This window comes from Rhinatrema bivittatum, chromosome 12, assembly GCF_901001135.1.
Source record: "Rhinatrema bivittatum chromosome 12, aRhiBiv1.1, whole genome shotgun sequence".
Taxonomy (NCBI): domain Eukaryota; kingdom Metazoa; phylum Chordata; class Amphibia; order Gymnophiona; family Rhinatrematidae; genus Rhinatrema; species Rhinatrema bivittatum.
The window spans coordinates 38,163,862-38,184,203 of NC_042626.1; the positions used below are offsets into that span (position 1 = coordinate 38,163,862).

A 20,342-nucleotide genomic window follows, 5' to 3' on the forward strand; every position below is an offset into this window, starting at 1 on the left:
TCTGAAGTCTGTGGGGGGAGAGAAGGTCCCATATCCTCCTCCATACTCAGGTTTCTGTCAGCCCCACGGCCATCTTCATTCTGTCAGTGAAATGAGGTACACCAGTGGCCCTGTGGCCTCCTCTTTTGTAGCCGCCATGGGCTGGGGTCCAGCAGCAGCTTGTTGGGCCTCTTCTTTGTGAGGGCTATCTTGTCTCCTCCCACACCTTGCAGACCCCCTGTTATGGTTTAGCGGACCCAAGGTTGAAAACCACTGGAATAGACCATTCTAACTCCAATGTTATCTCTATTTAGAAACTTCCCCATTAAATAACATGCAATAGGTTCTATAAACTATTCCCTATGCCATCTAATGGCAGTTGACTGGTACTGCAGACATAATAATTCTCTCCAGACACCCAATAAGAAATTTTGGGGCTCCTCCATCCAACATCTCCTACTGGGACATAATCCAAGAGAAAGACCCAATTTAGGGGGTCTGTCATACTTTCTCCAAGGATTCAATCCTTGCCTCAACCAAATTAAAGCTCTCTCAGTAATAAAATCTCATTTGTCAAATTTCTGTCAGGATTTAGTGGTGAAACCGAGAACCCTATCACCAAGTTAAGGAAACTGCTCCCTAGCTGAGCTAGTATGAGATCTCAGTTATGGCCTTTGATGTATTATATTTACAAACTGCTTTCCTTGAACAAAATTAAACCCGCATATGGTTTATAGCACAAAACACTACAATAAAAATAATTAGGTCAATATTCAGAAAAATTGCAAGTAGACAAGTTTAACATTAGCTGAATTATTAGTGAGGAATATTCAGTGGGATAAGTCTTCTGCTGAATATGCCTACCTATAGTTATCCAGCGCGCTGCCCAGATATCTTTAAACCTATCTGGCTATATAACCGGGTAGGTTTCAAGATAGCTGGGAAAGTTTATCCAGATAAGTAACTTTGCCGAGCTATATTCAAAATATAGCCAGGTAAACACTCTCACCCCCCCCCCCACCCCACCACACACATACAAAATAATTTGAGCTTTCAGGCCTGCTCCCCAAGCCTCCATCCCCAAAATATTTTAAAGTATATGCACCTGATCTCCCAACCAACCCCTCCCAACCCTCAAAATAAGAAAAAATATATGGGATCTAGAGACCCTTGGCTGCCCCTTCCCTCCATGATCTTGAAAATAAAATCTCCAAGTTCCCCCGCCTATTAACCTGCAACATCTATCCTACCTTCCCCCACTCCCAGAATTCTCTGAACCCCAGCCAGGAGGATAGTTCAACGAAATTGTCTAATTCATCCTGGTTCGGAGGACCCAAAAACAATCTGAATTTTTCAGAAATTTCGGAAAAGTTCATTTTTCATGTTAGCGTACACTAACTCCCGTTTGTGCAAGCTAGCTTTAAAATATTAGCGCTCTGTTAAAGCGCGCTAACCCAAAAATCAGGGGTCCTCCCGAAAAAAAAGCCCGAACCGCAGGAAAACAAAATTTCCCATGGTGGGCCAAATCCAAAGCCCAAAATGAATATTTTACCTGATGCACATCTCTATCACATAGTGCAATAATGCCCCTCATTTTCATTTATCCCACCCCTTTGAATACATTTTTAAAAAATTGCATTCACACCATGTGTTGCAATAAATATCACAGGCATTACACATTTTGATGAAAGACCCTTTAAGTTTTAAGCCAGATAACTATTCAGCCACATAAGTCAGAGATGAACCCATGGGTTTTTCAAAACCCGATGTTTGACTGAACCTAGTCTGACAAACACTTCGAATATGGACTCCAATAAGTTCCTAATGCAGTGATACAATAAATACATTATTAAAGCAAGTTTCTTGCATCCATGATGTTGTTCTAATGCAGTTTTCTCTTCAAGGAATTGCAACAAGGTGGGTTTGTTTTTTTTTTATTAAAACAAGAGCCATTTATTGTTTCCTTTTCTTAGCAATCCAGTGTTAGTTACTCAGGTCACCTCCATCAAATTTCCTATGTTTAGCTCAGTGATGCTTCTGTATTAAAGAAGAGCACCTGCCAATAACCTGTGTCTGCTGGATCTGTAGGTATATGGAAACCAGCTGACAAAGGATCAGATTGCCTCTCTGAAGAAGATAACACTGGCCTTGACAGAAGCTGAAGTCATGGCTTTCTTCAACAACACGGACATCGACATGCTCACAGAAATCTCTGGTTACAAGGAGTGGGCCGACAGCAACGTAAGAAGGCAGGGGGCATGGCTGGGCTACTCCCCTGTATATCAATAAAGCAGTGGGGTTCATATGAAGTCTGTTTAACATTTTAGCTGCCTGTTATAAAATAGAAATGTATGCAGAGACATATTATTCTCATAGCTTTTACACATTTAACATCAACCTGTAGTATTTTCTGTGTTGATAATATTATTTATATGACCTACAGCATCCCAAATCCAGAGCATGACTTTCCAAATCCACGAATGGCCAAAGTTGCTTAGTAGAGCTGTTTGTGTAGCCTCCCAGGATATCTGGTGCCAGATCAAATGCCTCAAGCCAGGTACAGGTCTGAGAGCCTTCAGGGAACAGCATTGGTGGCTTCCATGCCAAAGACTGTCCATCCCTAGTGAAACTGCGTCTGCAGCATCACTGTGGTTCCCAGTACAGGAATAAATCGAGCAATAAATATCTCAGTGGCATGGTGTCTGAAATGCTAATGAACTTCAAAGGAAGAAAGATATTGAAACTTTTATTTATTTATTTTTTGTCTCAGATATTTTCTCCTGCTCCTCTGGGCATCCAGCTCAGTCCGAACCAGCCTGTATTGGGCTACGGTGCCATGGGCCTTCATTCGTATTTACCCGAGAGTTCTTTTGCCCATTTTTATATCTCCCTCCCAACAAATCCAAGCTATCAGGATGCCAGTCCTCAACAGGGCACCACAAGCCATGACTCCCTCTGGGCCTTGGCTAATGTGGACTCTAATTCTGGCCAATATGAGTTGTCATTGAGCAATGGCCTCAGACTCCCTCTCTCTACCGTTCCCCAGGGATGTGAACGTTGCCTCCACATCCACCACAGCCCGCAGTCAAGGGAGTGGAAGCCCAGGCCCTAAGAATCAGAGACAGATACTCTGCATGGCACTGTTGCTGAGCCATGAGACCAGCCATATATTGAAAGTTTAACAAAAACTGCCAGCATCAAATGCAACCAAAACTCTGAACCAATAAGTGCTAGTATCTTGCCAGATATGGCGCAAAGAGAGAGGATATTATCTTGGTCAGCAACACATATACTAGACTGTATGCTAGCGAAGCCTTAAAATAGAGCTGTGTCTGCTAACCCTTTCCCTATCTTTGTCCTTGACTTTAGCACAAGACAAGATCTCAGATCATTGTGAGAAACTTTTTGAGTCCTGGACAGACTGTCGCCAACCTCAGTGACACAGACCTGGTGGGACTTGGATACTTCTTGTGTGTTTTCACACCTGGTCAGATCCAACAAATCAGCAAAGTTGCCTACAGGTACTTTAAAATATTGACACTGGCATCTGAGGGATGGGGCAGATCAGCAGCACCCCCTATAGATAACATTTAATTGCTGCTAATTCAATCATGTTTGCCATTCTTCATTCCATTCCGATGTCGGCACCTTGTGAGACATTTTAGGATATAAGGATCTTAAAAGGCATCTGTTGTTGTGATTTATGCTTTTGCTTTCATCTGCACTAATAAAATCTGAGTTTTGGGAAAGATTCTGAAAGCCAGACAATAGGTACAGGGTAATGAAAAGAGACATTTCAGGCCTGATTCACTAAAGGCTTTTTTTTTCTGTTCTTTGTCTATGGGAGAAAAAAAAAAGGCTTCGTGAAACAGGCCCTTAGAGTCCTAGCAGCAGAACTTGGGAGATGTCAACTGCTGAAGTCCTCCTTTCTGTTCCTTGTTTCCTGTAGCACTGCCGCCATGGCCGTTGGGAAACTGATGTGTCCTGACGATGAAGTCCTCACTGCCTTGAAGAACAAAGCGGTGGAAGCCTTTGGGAGCTCGAGCAACTGGACCAAGGAGATGGTACAAGAGGTGGGAACAGTGGCAGGTGAGCTTCCCTTAACCTCTCCCTTGCAGCTTGCTTCATGCTTTTGGCCTAGAAAAAACATCTTGCTCAGTGGGCCTTCCTCACTCTTTTTTTTTTTTTTTCATTTAGCGGGATTGAGTGCAGCTGAAATAGCCCAACTGCCGGAGACTGTGATGCCATTCCTGACCCCAGAATGTATACCCCTTATCCCATCCAGTAGCTTCTCTGTAAGTACTGATCATTGTGGTGTGAACCAGACCTACTGCCTGCAGGTAACGCCACAGACTGCCACTGGGCATGCTCATCTTCAGTGCCCCATGAAGTGCACACTTTCTAAAGAGGGGGATCAGCCTTTTTCTGGCAGGTTCCAGAGTCTGGAGCCAGTACCAGCACCAGCAGTTTGTTGAAATCTGATGTTTTTGGCCACACCAGTTACCAGGGCTAAATCATAAGCCATAGTCCTATGAATATCCCCCAATCATTGCTCTCACTGCCTCTTTTCTGTAAACATGAGTTGAGTGGCAATAGTGAAAAAGGCATGAGGTTACATTAAACCATGATCGGGCACTTCTTACCAGAAACACCGGTGCGTGTATAGCTATGTAGGATGGATCTCTTTTTCTTTCTAAGGCCAGAACACATTCAGGTTCTGCTACTCGGGTAATGATGAGAGACCAGAAGAGAGCCAGACACTGCTAAACTAGTAAATAGATCCCAGAGCTGGTTGATTCCAAATCTCTCTCATGATATAGAATCCCATGGTTCCAGTGACTAATTTCAATTCATTTCATAAAAACCTGTTTCTGTCTGTGCTCCTGTTCCAGACCCTGTCAGTATCTCAGCTGAAGAGCCTGGGCCCTGAGAACTCCCTAGCTGTGTCTACGAGGCAGCTGAGCTCACTATCTCCTGCTCAGAGGGATGCTGTGAACCAGAGCTCTGGTTCCAGTTCCTCACCACCCCCTGGCTCAGGTACGTAAAAATCCCCTGGCTTAGCAACCATCAGAGAAGCATGGGCTTGTGGGAGAGACTGTTCCATGCCCATTCAGCTCAAGGGAGGAAAAGCCATCATTGTGTTTGTGACATGGTGATTTGAGTATTACCATATAACTCCTGTGTCTGTAGAGAGAAGCTGTGCCAGTTCTGATTTTCAACCTAGTGTATGCTGGGAATTGTAGTTTCTGTTTCTTGAAACCACATGTCCATACAAGCAATGAGAATAAAACCAGGACTAGGTCACCTTTCCCCACAGACACGGAACTATATGGTAACCCATAGCCTACGAAGGATACAGCAGAGTAACAAGGCAAGTTAACTAGGTGAATGACACAGTGACCCTCTAAAGAAAAAGTAGGAGCTGCTAGGAATGCTTACTTTGCTAAAGAGATATGTAAGAGGCAATATCATTTATGTTGAGAAATAACTGGAGCAGGGGCAGGAAATTCCAGTTCTGGAGTGCCACAATCAGGTCTAGTTGTCAGGATTTCCACAATGAATATGCGTGAGAGAGATTTGCATGCATTGCCTCCATTCTATGTAAATCTATCTCACACATATTCATTGTGGATATTCTGAAAACGTGGCCTGTTTGTGGCTCTTAAGAAATGGAGTTGGCCACCCTGCTATATATGTTTATTATTATTATTATTTTTGCCTTGTACTTTCCTCCTCTTTTAGGCTTCCAGCTCAATGAAAATTTGACCCCTACTAAAGCTTCAATGCCCTGTGTCCTTATTCCTAGCTAGACTAAGGAGGGGTGAAGTCACTGGTCACTCCTCCCCTCCACCACCATTTTTATTCCCCCTTTTTTCTCTATAATGGGGTAACCAACTCCGGTCCTCAAGAGCCACAAACAGGCCTGGTTTCCAGGAGATCCCCAATGAATATGCATGAGATAAATTTGCATGCACTGCCTCCATTGTACGTACATTTATCTCATGCATATTCATTGTGGATATCCTGAAAACTTGGCCTGTTTGTGGTTCTCGAGGACCAGAGCTGGCCACCCCTGCTCTATAACCCAGCCACATCAAGAACAGCCCTTGGTATGAGGACCACAGTTAGCCTTATCACTTTGAAATCTGGTATGCGTGCAACCTGCTGTCACTGCTTTGTGATGGCCAAGCTTTCCTTTCCCCAGGGCTAGGGAAGTGGGGTGCTGAGCATGGCTTCTACAGTATCTCCAACCCCCACTGGCCTGATAAGCCGTCAAAGTCAGGTTCAGGAATCAAACCCAGGTCTCCTACACGGTAGTACCTAGCTCTGTCATTAACTCAGCAAGTCAACCCAACTCTGGATATTTTTAAGAGAGCAGCAGAGTCACTAGGCACTGGCACACGAGACCCATGCCTGGATTTTATGTCTAGTGCCCTGATTGTTGCTGCCCTCACACCAGCCCATGAGCCCCTGCACCTTTAAGGTTAGATTTATTTATTTATCTATTTATTTACTTACTTTATAAATTGCCTATCAGCCATTCTTAGGCAATGAACAAGATTTACATTCATAATCGTATAAAATCCTTTACAGTAAACAAACACTAAAACCAATGTAAAAACAAAAATTAGTATAAAATAAAAGACACTAATGTTAAAACAAATTAAATAAAACAAATTATTCATACATATGTCCTGGGATGGAAAGCTATACATTACGAGGACCATAAAGAAACCTACAGTAATGCTGCATAGATAAAACTATAGGAAATTCCTACTGAACTGGAAGGACCATGATATAGCCTGCAACATTACAATTGATATAAATATAATATAAAAATAAATATCTGCTTAGTAAACAAACACTCCTGCCAAGATATGATAAGCCTGCTGGTGTACAATGTAAAATACCTCCTAGGTAAACATTTTTGTCGAACTAAGAATAACTGATTTTCATTAACAGCCAGCTTAAATAAAAAAGTCTTTACCTTTTCTCTAATGCATGCTTCAGATCTAATATCATCAGGCAACCTATTCCACAGTTCAGAGCCACAACAAGGATGTGTTCTTGGGTTTCACATCGATGAAATGATTTACCAGAAGGGATTTCCAATAGATTTTTGCCCTGGGATCTTAGAGACGGGCAGGGAGAATAGACTTTTAGCAATGCTTTGCTAGACACAGGAACTGTGGAGTGCAACACTTTAAAAATTAGCAGCGTTCCCTTGGGCTGGTTCTACTAAAATACTTTGGGACTTAACTATCTTTTATTTAGAAAACACATTAGAATCCGATTTTTTAAGACAAATTAGTTAATTGTTGTTGCTCCCAAGGATTTTAAATGTGGTGCCCTATTTAAATTCAGCTTTTATTATTGCCACTTTTATTTGGGAGGATAGATTGTACTTATGATCTGTTATTTTTACTTATGATTTTATGTCTTGGTATGCCATGTTGTTCAACATCTTTGATGTTGCTATGTTTCATGTATTGTAAAAATAGCTTGGGCCTCTGGGGAGTGACAAATAATAAATCAAATATGTAAATAAATCAAGATGCATGATGGACAGGATGCGCCCATTGTCTAAAGAGTAGGGGCTTATGGGTCACCTCGGCCTTTGGGAGGCCCCCACTTCCCGCTTGCACATCAGAGAGATTTCTCTGAATCAAATAAGCATCGAGTAACAGCTCCATATGGCCCCAGTGCTACAAGATGCAAGTAAAAAATGTGCACTGAACCTCAGTGCAGATTTTCTTTACTCACGCCCTAAAAAAAAAAAATAAATAAAGTGCTAATTCCTGATGCAGGTTCCTAATGGTTTGCTGATGCATCTGAAGTTTCAAAATAAAGCACATTAATTCAAACATATGCTTAGTATGCATAAGACATGATGCATATGCATAAAATACGATGTATGCACAAAGCAGGCTCTCCATGCTTAAAACATTTGTGCACAAATTGTGCTTCGTGTACATTAATCCCGCGTACAAGATGCCCGCACCACAAAGTCTAGTTTCAGCCCTGTAAACAAACACTGGCCCCAGAAGCTTTACTCCACCAGTGCTAAGAAAGTCACCTTGGCAAGGAGTTTCCAGGCGGTCTTCAGTCTCCCAGTTTTAGGCCAAAGCTAGAACTCTGGCCTTGGGGGTCCATTACAGCTGAATCTGGCGGGATGTTACATCCCCATAGCCGTATGTCAAACCTTCCAAGTCTCTCTTCAGCCCCAATGTTATAAGGTGCGCTGCTGGGCTGTTCGCATTCTTTTGTGCTTAAAATGTTATTGTTGATTTTAAAAAGGAGTTTAGCTTGCAAAAAATGTGTGCACAAATGTCAATAAAAACTGTGCACACACTGTACTCCTCTGTGCAAATCCCATGTTAATCAAGGCATTTAGTTTTGTAAAATTTTGCAGTTAAGCAAGTAAATAAAAAATAATTAGTTATTACTCCTCAGTACAAAGAGTATGTAGGCTTTACTCGTGTTTACAGCAGAAGAGCTAGGGGAAAACCAATTTGGTTAAACCATTTCCAGCCCCATTTTTTTCCTTTGGATTTTGATTTCATTTCCAAGGCAGTCTGGGAAAGCTCCTCTGCGCCAGCTTCACTGCTACAAATGCAAGCAAACTGGAGGTGCTGCTGGGCTGCGCCTCATTGTAAATCAGTGCAGTCTCATTCCTCCAGTTTAGGGGAATAAGACCAAGATAAATAAGAAAGAGTTCAGAAACAGGCAAGTTTATTTTTATTATATATATATTTTTTTTTTTACATATCCAGCTAGTATGGCTGCTGTCAGTCGCAAGAAAAAGCAGAACGGCTAGAATTAGGCCTCCGTTTCTCCCTGTCAGTCAAACGTGGCAGGCAGTCCCACTAACATCCTCCAGTCGCTGGAACTAATCAATCAATCAATCAGTACCTGCTTGTTTAGAAAAGCAGCCCAGCAACAAACACTTTTTTTTTTTTTTTTGCCTTGGCAACTTCCTCCTGCTCAATTGGCTTCCATTAGGTCACAGGGCTTTCGTTCATAACTATCAGGGGTATTTTCCCCCTATTTTTATATCCCCTTCTGAACTCTGTCCAGCTATCACAGCGGCAGTCTTCCACCAGGAGTCGCAGATCGTAATTCCCGCTGGAGCCCGGCTAACTTGGCCCCTAAATCTGGCCTCCAAGCATAGCAGTTGAGCGATGCTATAGTTTTCCTTCCCGCTGGGGGCTGTGAATACTGACTCTGCAGCATTTCCAATCTCAGTTGGCCAGAGAGAGGAAGACTTGACCTGAGAATTGAACCTAGGTCCTCAACATGGCAGTGCACAGAGTACTACCACCGAGTAGGGTAATTGACTGAACAGTCTGATCCAGACCTAGTGTTTCCCCATTGCATTCCTGAATTTGTAGTTTAGATTGTCCCACTGATGCCCCTATGAAAATCGGAACTGCAAATCCATGCATCAAATGGAGTAAAACCCAGAACTAGACCATCCTCTTCTGACAATCTTCCACTGAGTCACTGGATAAACCTGCTAATTTTTAAAGTGTACTTCATAGTTCCTGTACTTATCAAAGCATTATTAAAAGTCTATTCCCCTTGCTGGTCTCTAAGGGTGAAAATCTATTTGAAATCCCTTCTGTTAAATCACTTCATCTATGTGAAACCCAAGAACATATCTTTACTGTGGCTCTGAACTGTGGAATAGGTTGCCTGATGATATTAGATCTGAAGCATGCATACAGACATTTAGGGAAAAAGGTACAGACTTTTTTATTCAAACTGGCTGATAATGAAAAATAATTACCGGTATTCTTAGCTTGACAAGGTTGTTTACCTAGGAGGTGTTTTACATTGCACTACAGCAGAACAGGCTGATCCTACCACCCAGTCCCCAGATAAACCTGTAAACACTTTTTTCTATGATTTTTTTTTCAGGGACATTACATTTCTTTTGTTGTGTCGAATTTGCAAAATGCATGCAGCTCGTCATTAATCAGTGGTTTTCTCTTTTTGCAGTAAACACTGGCTCTAAGTTCTAGCTAAATTAAAATAGTAGGAGGCAGTGTGCTGCCTTCTGTGCAGGAGCTCTATATTTCTTTGCGTGGCCTGGGTGGTGCCACCTAGTTCCATGTCATAAGGAACAAGCCAATCCAGTCTTGGTTTTATCTTTGGGAAAATAAGCAAACACGCTTAAGATAAAGCCAGGACTGGATTAGCCTATGACACAGTCAGATGGAAACCCTAGTGGGCATTAGGGGGAAATGGAGACGTGGTCAAAGATTGGGCAAGACACAGAATAGGAGACAGCCCCTATCTATACATGCTTTCAAAGATTGCTTATACCTCTGCGTCTGTTGGCTCCATTTCAGGTTTGTTCACCAGCAAAAGATTAGCTAAACTGTTCCAAAAACAGCCACAATATCTATTGAAAGACTCCTCAGGTCCACGTTATTCTCGACATGAAGCAAGAGTGACCCCTAGTGGCCGATCAATTCTCAGGAATTTTTTTAAGCTTTCCCTTCCACATTTCAGTGTCTTGGAAATATGAAGGCATGAGTGACCATGGAAATTTTCTTTTTTGAGGTGGGGGGGGGGAGGGGTAGGGACACTAAAAGAAAATAGGAATGTACAAAAACAAAATCATAGAAATAGTTACAAAAACAATTAGTCACTAAAATCTGTGGTCAGGGGGAAGCAAATGATTCTCCTTGATTTCCCCCTATCTCCTGCAGGCACCCATACATGAAAGGGTCCTTGACTACTCTTTTCCTCCACTTGTATAACTCGCTGTGTTGTTTTTTTTAGGGGAATTACTCTTCTCCCCAGTAATTAATAATAATTTCTGTAGTGCTACTACCCATAGAGAATACACAAAAGAGACAGTGCTTGCTTCATGGATTGTACATTGTAATCAAGAGACACATACAAGACAAATAGGTTTCAGAAAATGGACTTATTATAGAAAACATGGTTAGATTTGAAAACTGTCTTGAGAAGATTTGAATAAGGCCATGAATCACCAACTCAGAAAGGCTGTTCCAGGCACATAGTGCAGCAAGGTGGAAAGCACAGAGTCGAGAATGGAAATAGATGGATCAGAGCAGCTTTCTCGATAAATAGAAGTCACCAGGAGGGGTGTAAGGAGAATAGAGGAGAGGTAATGAAGAGATGCAGAAGGCATTTGTAGGCAAGTAGGAGAAGCTTGAATCGTATGTGGAAGCTGATGGGAAGACGACATAGTGACTTGAGAAGATGGCTTATATGGACATGTGTGAAGGGTGAAGAGTAAGTGACACTGGAGTCATGCAGCTGAATGTTAAACACAGAGGAGCAGGTTGCAGTAGTCAATGTAGGATGTAATAAGAGAATGGATAAGAGTTTTGGCAGTGCATTCAAAAAGGACAGGATAAAATTCAGTGCCTTGACTATACTATTCTGGGGATCTGGTTTTATTTTTTTAGTATGACTCATGATGTAGCTGACTCCTTCCCTGGCATGGTACTGCATGGCTGAAGGACTATTGTATTATATATCAGTGCCATATCCCTTGAAAAACAGACTGGATGATTCTGTTCACATTTTCAGGCTTACATTTGCAATATTCTTTTATTTTCCCCCTCAAGTCCTATCCTGGATCAAAAATATTTGATAATCTTTGATGCTAAAAGTAATAAAACTTGCAATGAGGTGTCCTAAGTCTAGGTTATAAAATACTACAAAGGGAGTACTACGGCCTCTGCTCTGGGAAGGAGAAAGAGCTCGCCGGCCGTCACTCCACACTTTAAAAAAAAAACCATTTTTTTTTTAATCTTTAAGTGTTTTCTGCTTTTCTGTACAACTTGTATTGTATTGTATTGGATGCACATTTTTTTTTTCATTTGAGGTGCCTAATAGCCTCATCAACATGCATTTGCATGTGATGAGCGCTGTTAGTTTCACGGCGCATTAGATGCTCGTTGTGGAGGCGCTAATCCCCTTATAGTATAAGGGGCTGTGGCGCGCCTACACAACCCGCGTCCAACTGCGGGTGAAACAGTGCACTCAGCTGAGCGCACTATATTGCATTGACCCCTTGGTAAGAGGCTGAAATATCCTCATCAGGAGTTTCCCTTCCCTTACCCTCTCTCGTCGTCCCTGAAACCATCAGTTCCCATTGAAAACCTCATGGCTCTTCTTCTTCCTCTTCTCTCTCTGTGTCTAGGTTCTATCCGTTGGACATCGTCAGTGAATATTCTCCTCATGGGAACTCTCAGCTTATTGGTCGCCTTCTATTAGGGGGATCTCAGTCAGCCAATAGAGAGTCTGGCAGCACGCACAGGACCAGTTCATCATGCCCCAGTTGTTTGATCAGATCTCCCTTGAACCCTCCTTTGTAAGGGTGTGTGCAGAAAGACCAGATCCCCTGCATGAAACATCATGTGCTCCGTGAACCACTAGTGAACAGCCCTGGAAAACCTAAAACCTTGACTCTAGAAATAGTTTCACTGAATCATCTTTGTGTTTAATTTGGTAATTGTGGGAACAAATTACACTATATATTCTGTGACAAAAAGTCAATGCTGCCTAATTATTATGCTACGCTGATGCAGGTTTCTGAGGCACATGTGCAGAGTGTTAGATACAGTAATATATTTTTACAGTCTGCAGTGCTATATTTCTTTATGTACATTACGGTGGTGTGTATACAATATTTTTCTAAGATATTGATACAGTGCGTGTAATTAAAATTCTACAGTCTGATTTACTCGATACATTAGGTATGTGGTAATCAGAAACAATTGTTCCTACATTGCATGCATACATCAATATTTCTAAAGTGCATGTAGAAGGTGGAGACATGCACCCTGTATCATTAAGAAAAAATGTTTAAAATAGTATTGTGAAACTTTATATTTAAGCAATCCCTCTGATCTCCCAGAAGCAGCCCTAGGAGGAGCTGCGCACAAATTATCTTACACATGCTGGAGCTGATTAGTTCCTTTTGGGTGGCTGGGCAGACTAGAGAACGCATATAGTCTTCTTCTGCTGTCATGTTTCTATGCTGATATGATGACAATGACATTACACACAAATCAATGAAATGAATTAAACAGGTACCACTGCCCTTTACTGCCTTCTGTGACACTTATGGTTGTCCCCAGTAATTCAGAAGACCTGAAGATGAGTTACAGATTTTAACCGGTAGAGGGTGGGGGATTATACTGATCTCCTTGCTCTCTATCTTCTGAACCATTAAGCGGTATGCACAGGGACAACATTTTCTTTCAAGGTTGTTTTTCCAAGTTCGGAGTGAGCATTGGAAGATGCAGCATTTGATTCAGTCATCGATCATGGTCTGACTTAGAATGTTTCTCCGTTACCCATGATATGTAGCATCATTACATCACAACTGCCCGTCATGCTCTGCACTTGATAGTTCAATATTCAGAGAGGCCGATATTCAGGGCTACTTAGCCAGATAAGTAGCTACTTCTCCGGCCAAATGGCGGTCGCTGAAAATTCAGCTATGTTCAACAGCCACCACTTAGCTGGAAATGTATTTAACCGACTAAGCAGCCAGATATCTTGGGGGCGGCAATGGGCAAATCAGGGCGGGGCTACTTATCTGGTTACCCTAACCGGATAAGTGCCCATATTCAGACTTATCCAGTTAAGTTAACCAGATAAGTTAGACTTGCCATAGAGCTGAACTTATCTGGCCAAGCAGCGGTTTCTTATGGGGTATGCAGCAGCATAGCCGTGCTGCTGAATATCCCATGTAGGTTAGCCTGCTAAGTTTTATCCAGCTAACTTACTTACATGGCCAGCTTTGAATATTGAGTTCAGAGTGTTTGGTTTCCTTCCAAAAAATTTACAGGGTTGTAATGAACAAAAATTTACAGGCTCACTTACAGGGTTGTAATAAAAAAAAAAATTAGTAAGTCTTTAACTTTTATAATGAATATATCACTGGCATCACCAGTAGTGATATATTCGTGAGTTCTATTTATGCAAAAGTGCATTTCTAAAGCACTGGCAACCCTGTAAGTGACACAATCACTCAAATAATAGTCAAATTCAATACAGATGCACTAAACTATAATGAACTAAAAACATGTTGGTAAGTCTTTAACTTGTATAATGAATATATCACTGGAGTCACTGGTAGAGACTTAACTAGTGCTTTCTTTTTCTAAATAAGTACCATTATAACACCCAGCAGATGTTTTATACTCTCAGCATTTTTAAAGCTGGGTGTTATGATGGTCCTTATTTAGAAGACGAAAGTGCTAGTTAAGTCTCTACCAGTGACTCCAGTCTCTACCAGTGACATTTTCATTATAAAAGTTAAAGTTGTTCACTATCTTGTGCATCTGTATTGATTTAAACTTTTCCATAAATAGAACTGCCAATCGTCATTGCTCTGAACTGAAGTATTCCTCCCTGGGTATTGGGTCTTATTCAAAAAAGGGACAGGCTTCCAGTCCGTACCTATGGTGGTGGGGGTTCTGATGAAGGCATAGTTTGATTTGCTGACAGGTGTTCATATTGGGAAGTCATGCTAAGTAATTAATGATTGAGAAAACTATGTCCATAAGAGGGGCAGCGGGAACGGCACTTCCTATGGCAGCTTTTAGACTCTTTCCTTGGAGACTTTCCAAATCTGAAAGCCGCTTTGAGTCTGTCTGGGAAATGACCGTAACATGACACACCACTGACAAAGGGTGCCACACCAGAGATAGTGAATGCTGGGCTTCCTTGTCTGTAAATGCGAGATCAAAACAATGAATTGTGAAGGTTACACACTACCATTGGACATTGATGTTACACACAGCTCAGCTGTTTCACCGTGCCCAGAAATGTGTGCCTGCAAAGCTCATCATCCCACTCTCTGATGGTGCAGCAATAATTTCTGAGAACAGAGGTGCCATATTATCACTTAAAGTTACAAGTGATTTTTGGGTAAACCTATTGTAGTGAATTTAGGGCCAATAGGAAAATGTGTGGATCTAGGATTAAGATTATTCTTAATGTGCTTGATTTTAAGAATGGCTTGTTAATGGTATTGCAATATTTCTGAATAAGAGTTGGTGGTAGCGATAAGGGATAAGGGACAACTTCATACAGCCTTTTGATGGTTATTGTGAGGCAAATGAACAGGAATAATGCAGCTGGCCCCATTTATTAAGGATCAGACTATGCATTGTGTTGTTTACAGGAGACTGGCCCTGACTGCCTTTCACCCTAGTAAATGTGTTTCCTTCCCTCTAGTTTTCTTTAAATAGTTTCTCCTGCCCATATAAAATACTTTTAGATTTCTTCCTTACTGTATGAACTGGACCTATGGCAAAAGAATTTAATGGAATATATCTGTATGTGGTACTGCTGGGTCAATTTTTGTTTTATTTGCTGCTAAAGTTTGCTGTTCTCCTTGTCTCTTTCTTTGTTTTCAATTGAAGTTTCCATATTCAAAGTTCTACTTTTTGTGAATGTATAATGGAAGTTGTTTTAATCCACTGAGGGCACTGACAGATTTAGGGTTTTGCCTTTACTAGGCACTGTTAGTGCTATTGCATGCCCCTTCACTCAATAAGTTTGGGCAACAGGGAGCAGAAGATCAATGGCATAGTCCCATGGTTGCCTGCGGCAGCTTGGGGTATATTTTGTAGCAAAAATTTAAAAATTATGAAGCATATCGACATTATAAAAATAAAGTAGTTTTCCAAACTTGCTTGTGCCTGTTTAATTTATTTTATTTTTATTGGGTGAGGAAAAGGGATCCGAAATATCAGAACAGGGAGGAGATCTCAGGGATGGAGGGAAAAGAAGAGAGTGAGAAAACCAGGAATGAGGGGAGAAGATGAGGAGGACTGGGAATGGGGGAGGAGTGTGAGAAGGAAAGAGGACTGGGGATGGGGGCAAAAGAGGGAGAGAGGACCAGGAATGGAGAAGATTGAGGAAAAAATGAAGGGAGGGATTGGCGGCAGAGAACAAGAATCTGGGAGGAAGATGAAGAAGGAAGAAAGAGACAGGCTCTAGCATTGAGGAAGGAGAGGAAGCAGTAGGAGGGGTTGGGGATGGTTTCTGGGATCTGGGGAGAGGGAGAGGGAGGGAGGGAAGGAGGAAGGAAGGGATGGTTCAGCAACTTTGATGCTCCTAATTATACTATGCTTTGGTTTGTAAAGATGGTGTGTGCTTTTAGACCCCTGCAGTTTGAGCCTGGAATCCCTTGACATGTGAGTGAGTGATGAAACCTCTAGGGGCAGTAGAGTTTGCAATCAGTCCCAGTTCTGCAGGAGGAAGCCCTAGCCTCAGCAACTATGATGTCGTTCTCCTGGATTTTCCAATATGGAGAGTTCTCATTTACTTTCTAGCTCCTGGGCCCTAGGTCCTTGTCTTACCAACTGTCACTAGGATGATCATGCAGAATGCCTTTTGATTTTCTCAGGGTTTGGAAGTGGGAGGGGGTGAGACGCGTGGGGCCAGGGTCAGCTTTGATCTGTGCAAAGGGGGAAGACTAGGGCCAGGTGAAACTCTCTCTCACTCTCACTCACATACATATCCAAATCAAAGCCATGTGGCTGCCCTTGTCTCAGAGTAAGCAGCCCCAAACTCTCTGTCCTTCTCTGTTTCCTCCATGAATAATCCATGCAACTACTGGCACTGTTCTGTTTCCTCAGGGAAGCCACAAGCGATAGACACTGCCGGCTCTGCTCTCCTTTCTTAGGTCCCAGGAAAAAAGTGGCAAAACACAAAAAGGGGTTAAATTAGCATAAGTTTGAAAGTTGGGAGCACTAGTGCCATTCATCAAGACCAAGGTTGAAGCCTTGGTCTTGATGAATGTCTTGATGAAAGTTGTGAGCAGTAATTGGCATTACTGCTCACAACTTTCCAATTTGTGCTAATTCAAACCATTTTTGTGTGTCTGTTCCTTGTTCCACAGGGTCTGCTTCAGTATCACCCCTTCCCCTCTGTTCCCTGCAATACTGGAGGAGAAGGGGGGGGGGCTGGATTAGGGAGCAGATTGGCTGCTCTCTGTGTGCTTCAGACTCAGCCCCTCCTCTTTTCTTCCCTGCAGGCTCTCTGAAAGGGAGGGGCTGGAGCAGAACCGCCCCTGCTGCTCTGCCTCCTAAACCTGAAAAGAAGTGCCAGAGCTGCTTTCCATCCCATTACCCCACAATTTAAACCCTGGATTTTCTGATCCTTTGGGCGGATTCACCTCACTGGAGGACTGAGCATGTTAATAATGCTATTTGTTATGAAAAGCATGTGGAGACTTAAAGTATAGATTAAGGATGTCAGAGTGAGGGAGGTTCATGTACTATACTGAAGACAAGGTTGGATTTAGGATTTGGGCACCCGTAGGCAGGATGGGAGAGTGGGAGGTGGGAGACCCTGTAGATCAGTTAGTGGGTGAAATCCCTCTACCTCTGCCCCCAAAGTTACTTCAGCAGTGCCCCTTTGAAGTGGATTGCTAGAGCAGGCTCCTCCTTGGCACAATTGCACTCTGTTTTGACACCTTCAAAATTTGACACCCTAGTCAATTGCCTATGTTATCCATGCCTAAATCTGGACTTGTCTGATGATGAAAATCTTCAGGAGGGTATTGTCCATTAATTTGCTGCTGCCACACCTCATTGTAGAATTTCTGTGTGCATGGATTCTGCTTTCTGGGGGCAGCACGCCAGCTGAAGACTTCACTGCCTCCCAACTGCGAATCTTACTCGGCAGAAAACAACTTCCTGCTTCCTGCTACATACCTTCTCCTTCCAGATTATCCTGCAGAGAAGAGGAGGGGACAGAGCAGAGCACTCTGCTCCCTAATTCAACTTCTCCTGGCCGCTTCATGTGCTGCCTTGTGCCTGGGAATAGAACGGGAGGGGCTGGAGCAGAGACTGTGGCTGGCTTGCAGCAACGGGGGACTCTGTACTCACCTGCCAGCAGGAAAGAGGAGAATGTGAATGCTGAAAGGGGAGTGAAGTGAGAAAGAGGTGAATGCCTGGGCAATTTTACAGGAGATGAATGTTTGGAGGGAGGTGGCATGAAAAGGGGTAAATGTTAGGGAAGATAAGGGAGGGTGAATGCTTGGATGGGGGTGGGAGAGACATGAAAAGCATAAAAGTTGGGGATGCAAAGAAGTGATTGAAAGGTGGAGAGACCCTAAGGAGAGGATGATGCCATCTACTCCCCCATTTCCTTTAAGGTAGCAATACAAACTTGGACTGTCTGGCAGTGGGAGGGGGAAGGGTTAGAGGGACACACACACATACATACGCACTTGTGTGAGAGCCAGAAGGGGTAATGGGAAGAATATGAGAGAGCCAGGGAGAGTAAAAGTGAATCAGAGACGATGATGGGGTAGTAGGAGAGGCAATAATTGTAATGAGGAGGCATACTGGAGAGAATGGGAGAAAATAAAAGGGGATAAGAATAAGAGGCAATGGTTGGAAGACACAAAAGGGGCAAATATAAAAGCAGGAAATGTTTCTAATTCTTGATGCAGAATCTACCCTGAGCTGCTGCAGGAAACTGTGGGGCTGTGCCTTGGACCTTGCTCTTTGTTGTCTGACCTCCCAGGGATTGGAGAGGGGTGACAGGACCAACAGTCCTTAGGGCAGAGCTTTCCAAACTTTTCATGTTGGTGACACACTTTTTAGACAAACATAATTTCACGACACGGTAATTCAGTCTACTAGTAAACCAGAGGTTAAAGGTTAAACGAACGAAACATATTTCGACAATTTATGTATGTTTCCTTAAATATATACATAAATAAAATGTTTCACGACACAACCTATCTCATGAAAACCTTAAATTTATATTAAAAATATATATTCCAAAATTCATGTTATTGTTATAATTTATGAGAAACAATAATAAAACAAATTGTCTGTCCCCCACACACTCATCTCTCTCCCCCTCAAGCACATGTCTGTTCCCCCAGCACGTTTGCCCCCCACTCACTCATCTCTCTCCCCCCAGCACATGTCTGGCCCCCACACACTCATATCCCTCCCCCTCAAGCACATGTCTGTCCCCCCAGCACGTTTGCCCCCCACTCACTCATCTCTCTCCCCCCAGCACATGTCTGGCCCCCACACACTCATATCCCTCCCCCTCAAGCACATGTCTGTCCCCCCAGCACGTTTGCCCCCACTCACTCATCTCTCTCCCCCCAGCACAAGTCTGGCCCCCACACTCATGTACCTCGTCTTTTTGATTGTTGCCAGTTAAGTGCTTCACTCCCTTCCATGATCACCAGACACTGCTGCTTGCAGTCAGTACTCCTCATGGCCAGGCCTCATCGGCAGCAGCAGCCAATGCAAGGATGGCTGGGCTCGTTCCACCCACCAAGCCCCCCCAAAAAACGCGATTGACAGCAAAAATCACCCAATAATAAGCAACCCATAAACTGAAAAAAAAAAGTGAATCTCTAGGAAAAAAAAAAGCCCAAACTCGCATCAGAGTTGATCGGGCTTGCGCGACACACCTGCACACTGCAGGCGACACACTAATGTGTCCCGACACACAGTTTGGAAAGCTCTGCCTTAGGGGCAGCAAAAATCTAAATCAGTCACTGCTAGTAACCAGAGAGGGGTATGGAGCTCACTTACTGAACAGAAGATTACATATTAATTTCTGTGGTTCAAAAGGAGCAACCTGAAAAGGATGCATCAGTCCTGATTTTATACTATTCATTCTAAGGTTGCCACCTGGTTTCACTTAATAAGGAATACAGTTAACCAGTCCTGCTTTTACCCTGGGCTTAAGGAAAGCAGACATACAAGACTTACATGTTTGCAATGGGATAAAACCAAGACTAGATGAAGCTTGTTCCTTATGTCATAGTCAGGTGACAGCCTTAATCCCATGAACTGGTAGTTTGTTTTCTGCAGAGAAATTAGAAAAATAAATCTATAGATTAACTAGGGATAAAATTAGAACTGCATCATCCTTTTCAAACTCAGTCAGTTGTTAGTCCTAGTACAGGGATGGTGAGCTTTGGTCCCCGAGTGCCACAAACATGTCCTGCTTTCTGGATTTCCACAATAAATATTCACGAGATATATATCTGCATGCAGATGATGCAGGTGAGTTTGCAGTCTGTCTCTCCAGCTGTTTCATAGAACCAAAAAAAAAAGAGCGAAATTTTTTTTTTATCAAGAATCATAGCAGCTCAGCGCAAGCATTAATTAGCCCATCCACGGCCACATAATTCAAAAACAATGGGCCAATCCCTGGCTGGAAAAAGGGGATTTTATTGCAACAATTCAATAGTAAAACTCTAGAAAACTGTTGCATACACTGTAAGCAAAGAACGATCTTTCCTGCTTGCGAAAGCATTTTGGAGGTAAGAAAGCAGGGGCCAAAGCAGAGTTTGCTCGATCAAGCTTCTT

The 20,342-nt window shown here is 42.7% G+C and overlaps 1 protein-coding gene across 1 annotated transcript in view; it reads left to right on the forward strand.

Moving 5' to 3' along the window:
* LOC115074536 (otoancorin-like) overlaps positions 1 to 14,173 on the forward strand; it is a 91,316-nt gene extending 77,143 nt beyond the window's left edge. The window contains exons 20-25 of the mRNA XM_029574092.1: positions 2,068 to 2,220; positions 3,349 to 3,500; positions 3,929 to 4,068; positions 4,177 to 4,274; positions 4,872 to 5,016; positions 12,167 to 14,173. Coding sequence (XP_029429952.1) covers positions 2,068 to 2,220; positions 3,349 to 3,500; positions 3,929 to 4,068; positions 4,177 to 4,274; positions 4,872 to 5,016; positions 12,167 to 12,240 — 762 coding nt within the window. The 3' untranslated portion in view covers positions 12,241 to 14,173. The remainder of the gene's footprint in view (positions 1 to 2,067; positions 2,221 to 3,348; positions 3,501 to 3,928; positions 4,069 to 4,176; positions 4,275 to 4,871; positions 5,017 to 12,166) is intronic.
* The last annotated feature ends 6,169 nt before the right edge of the window (positions 14,174 to 20,342 follow it).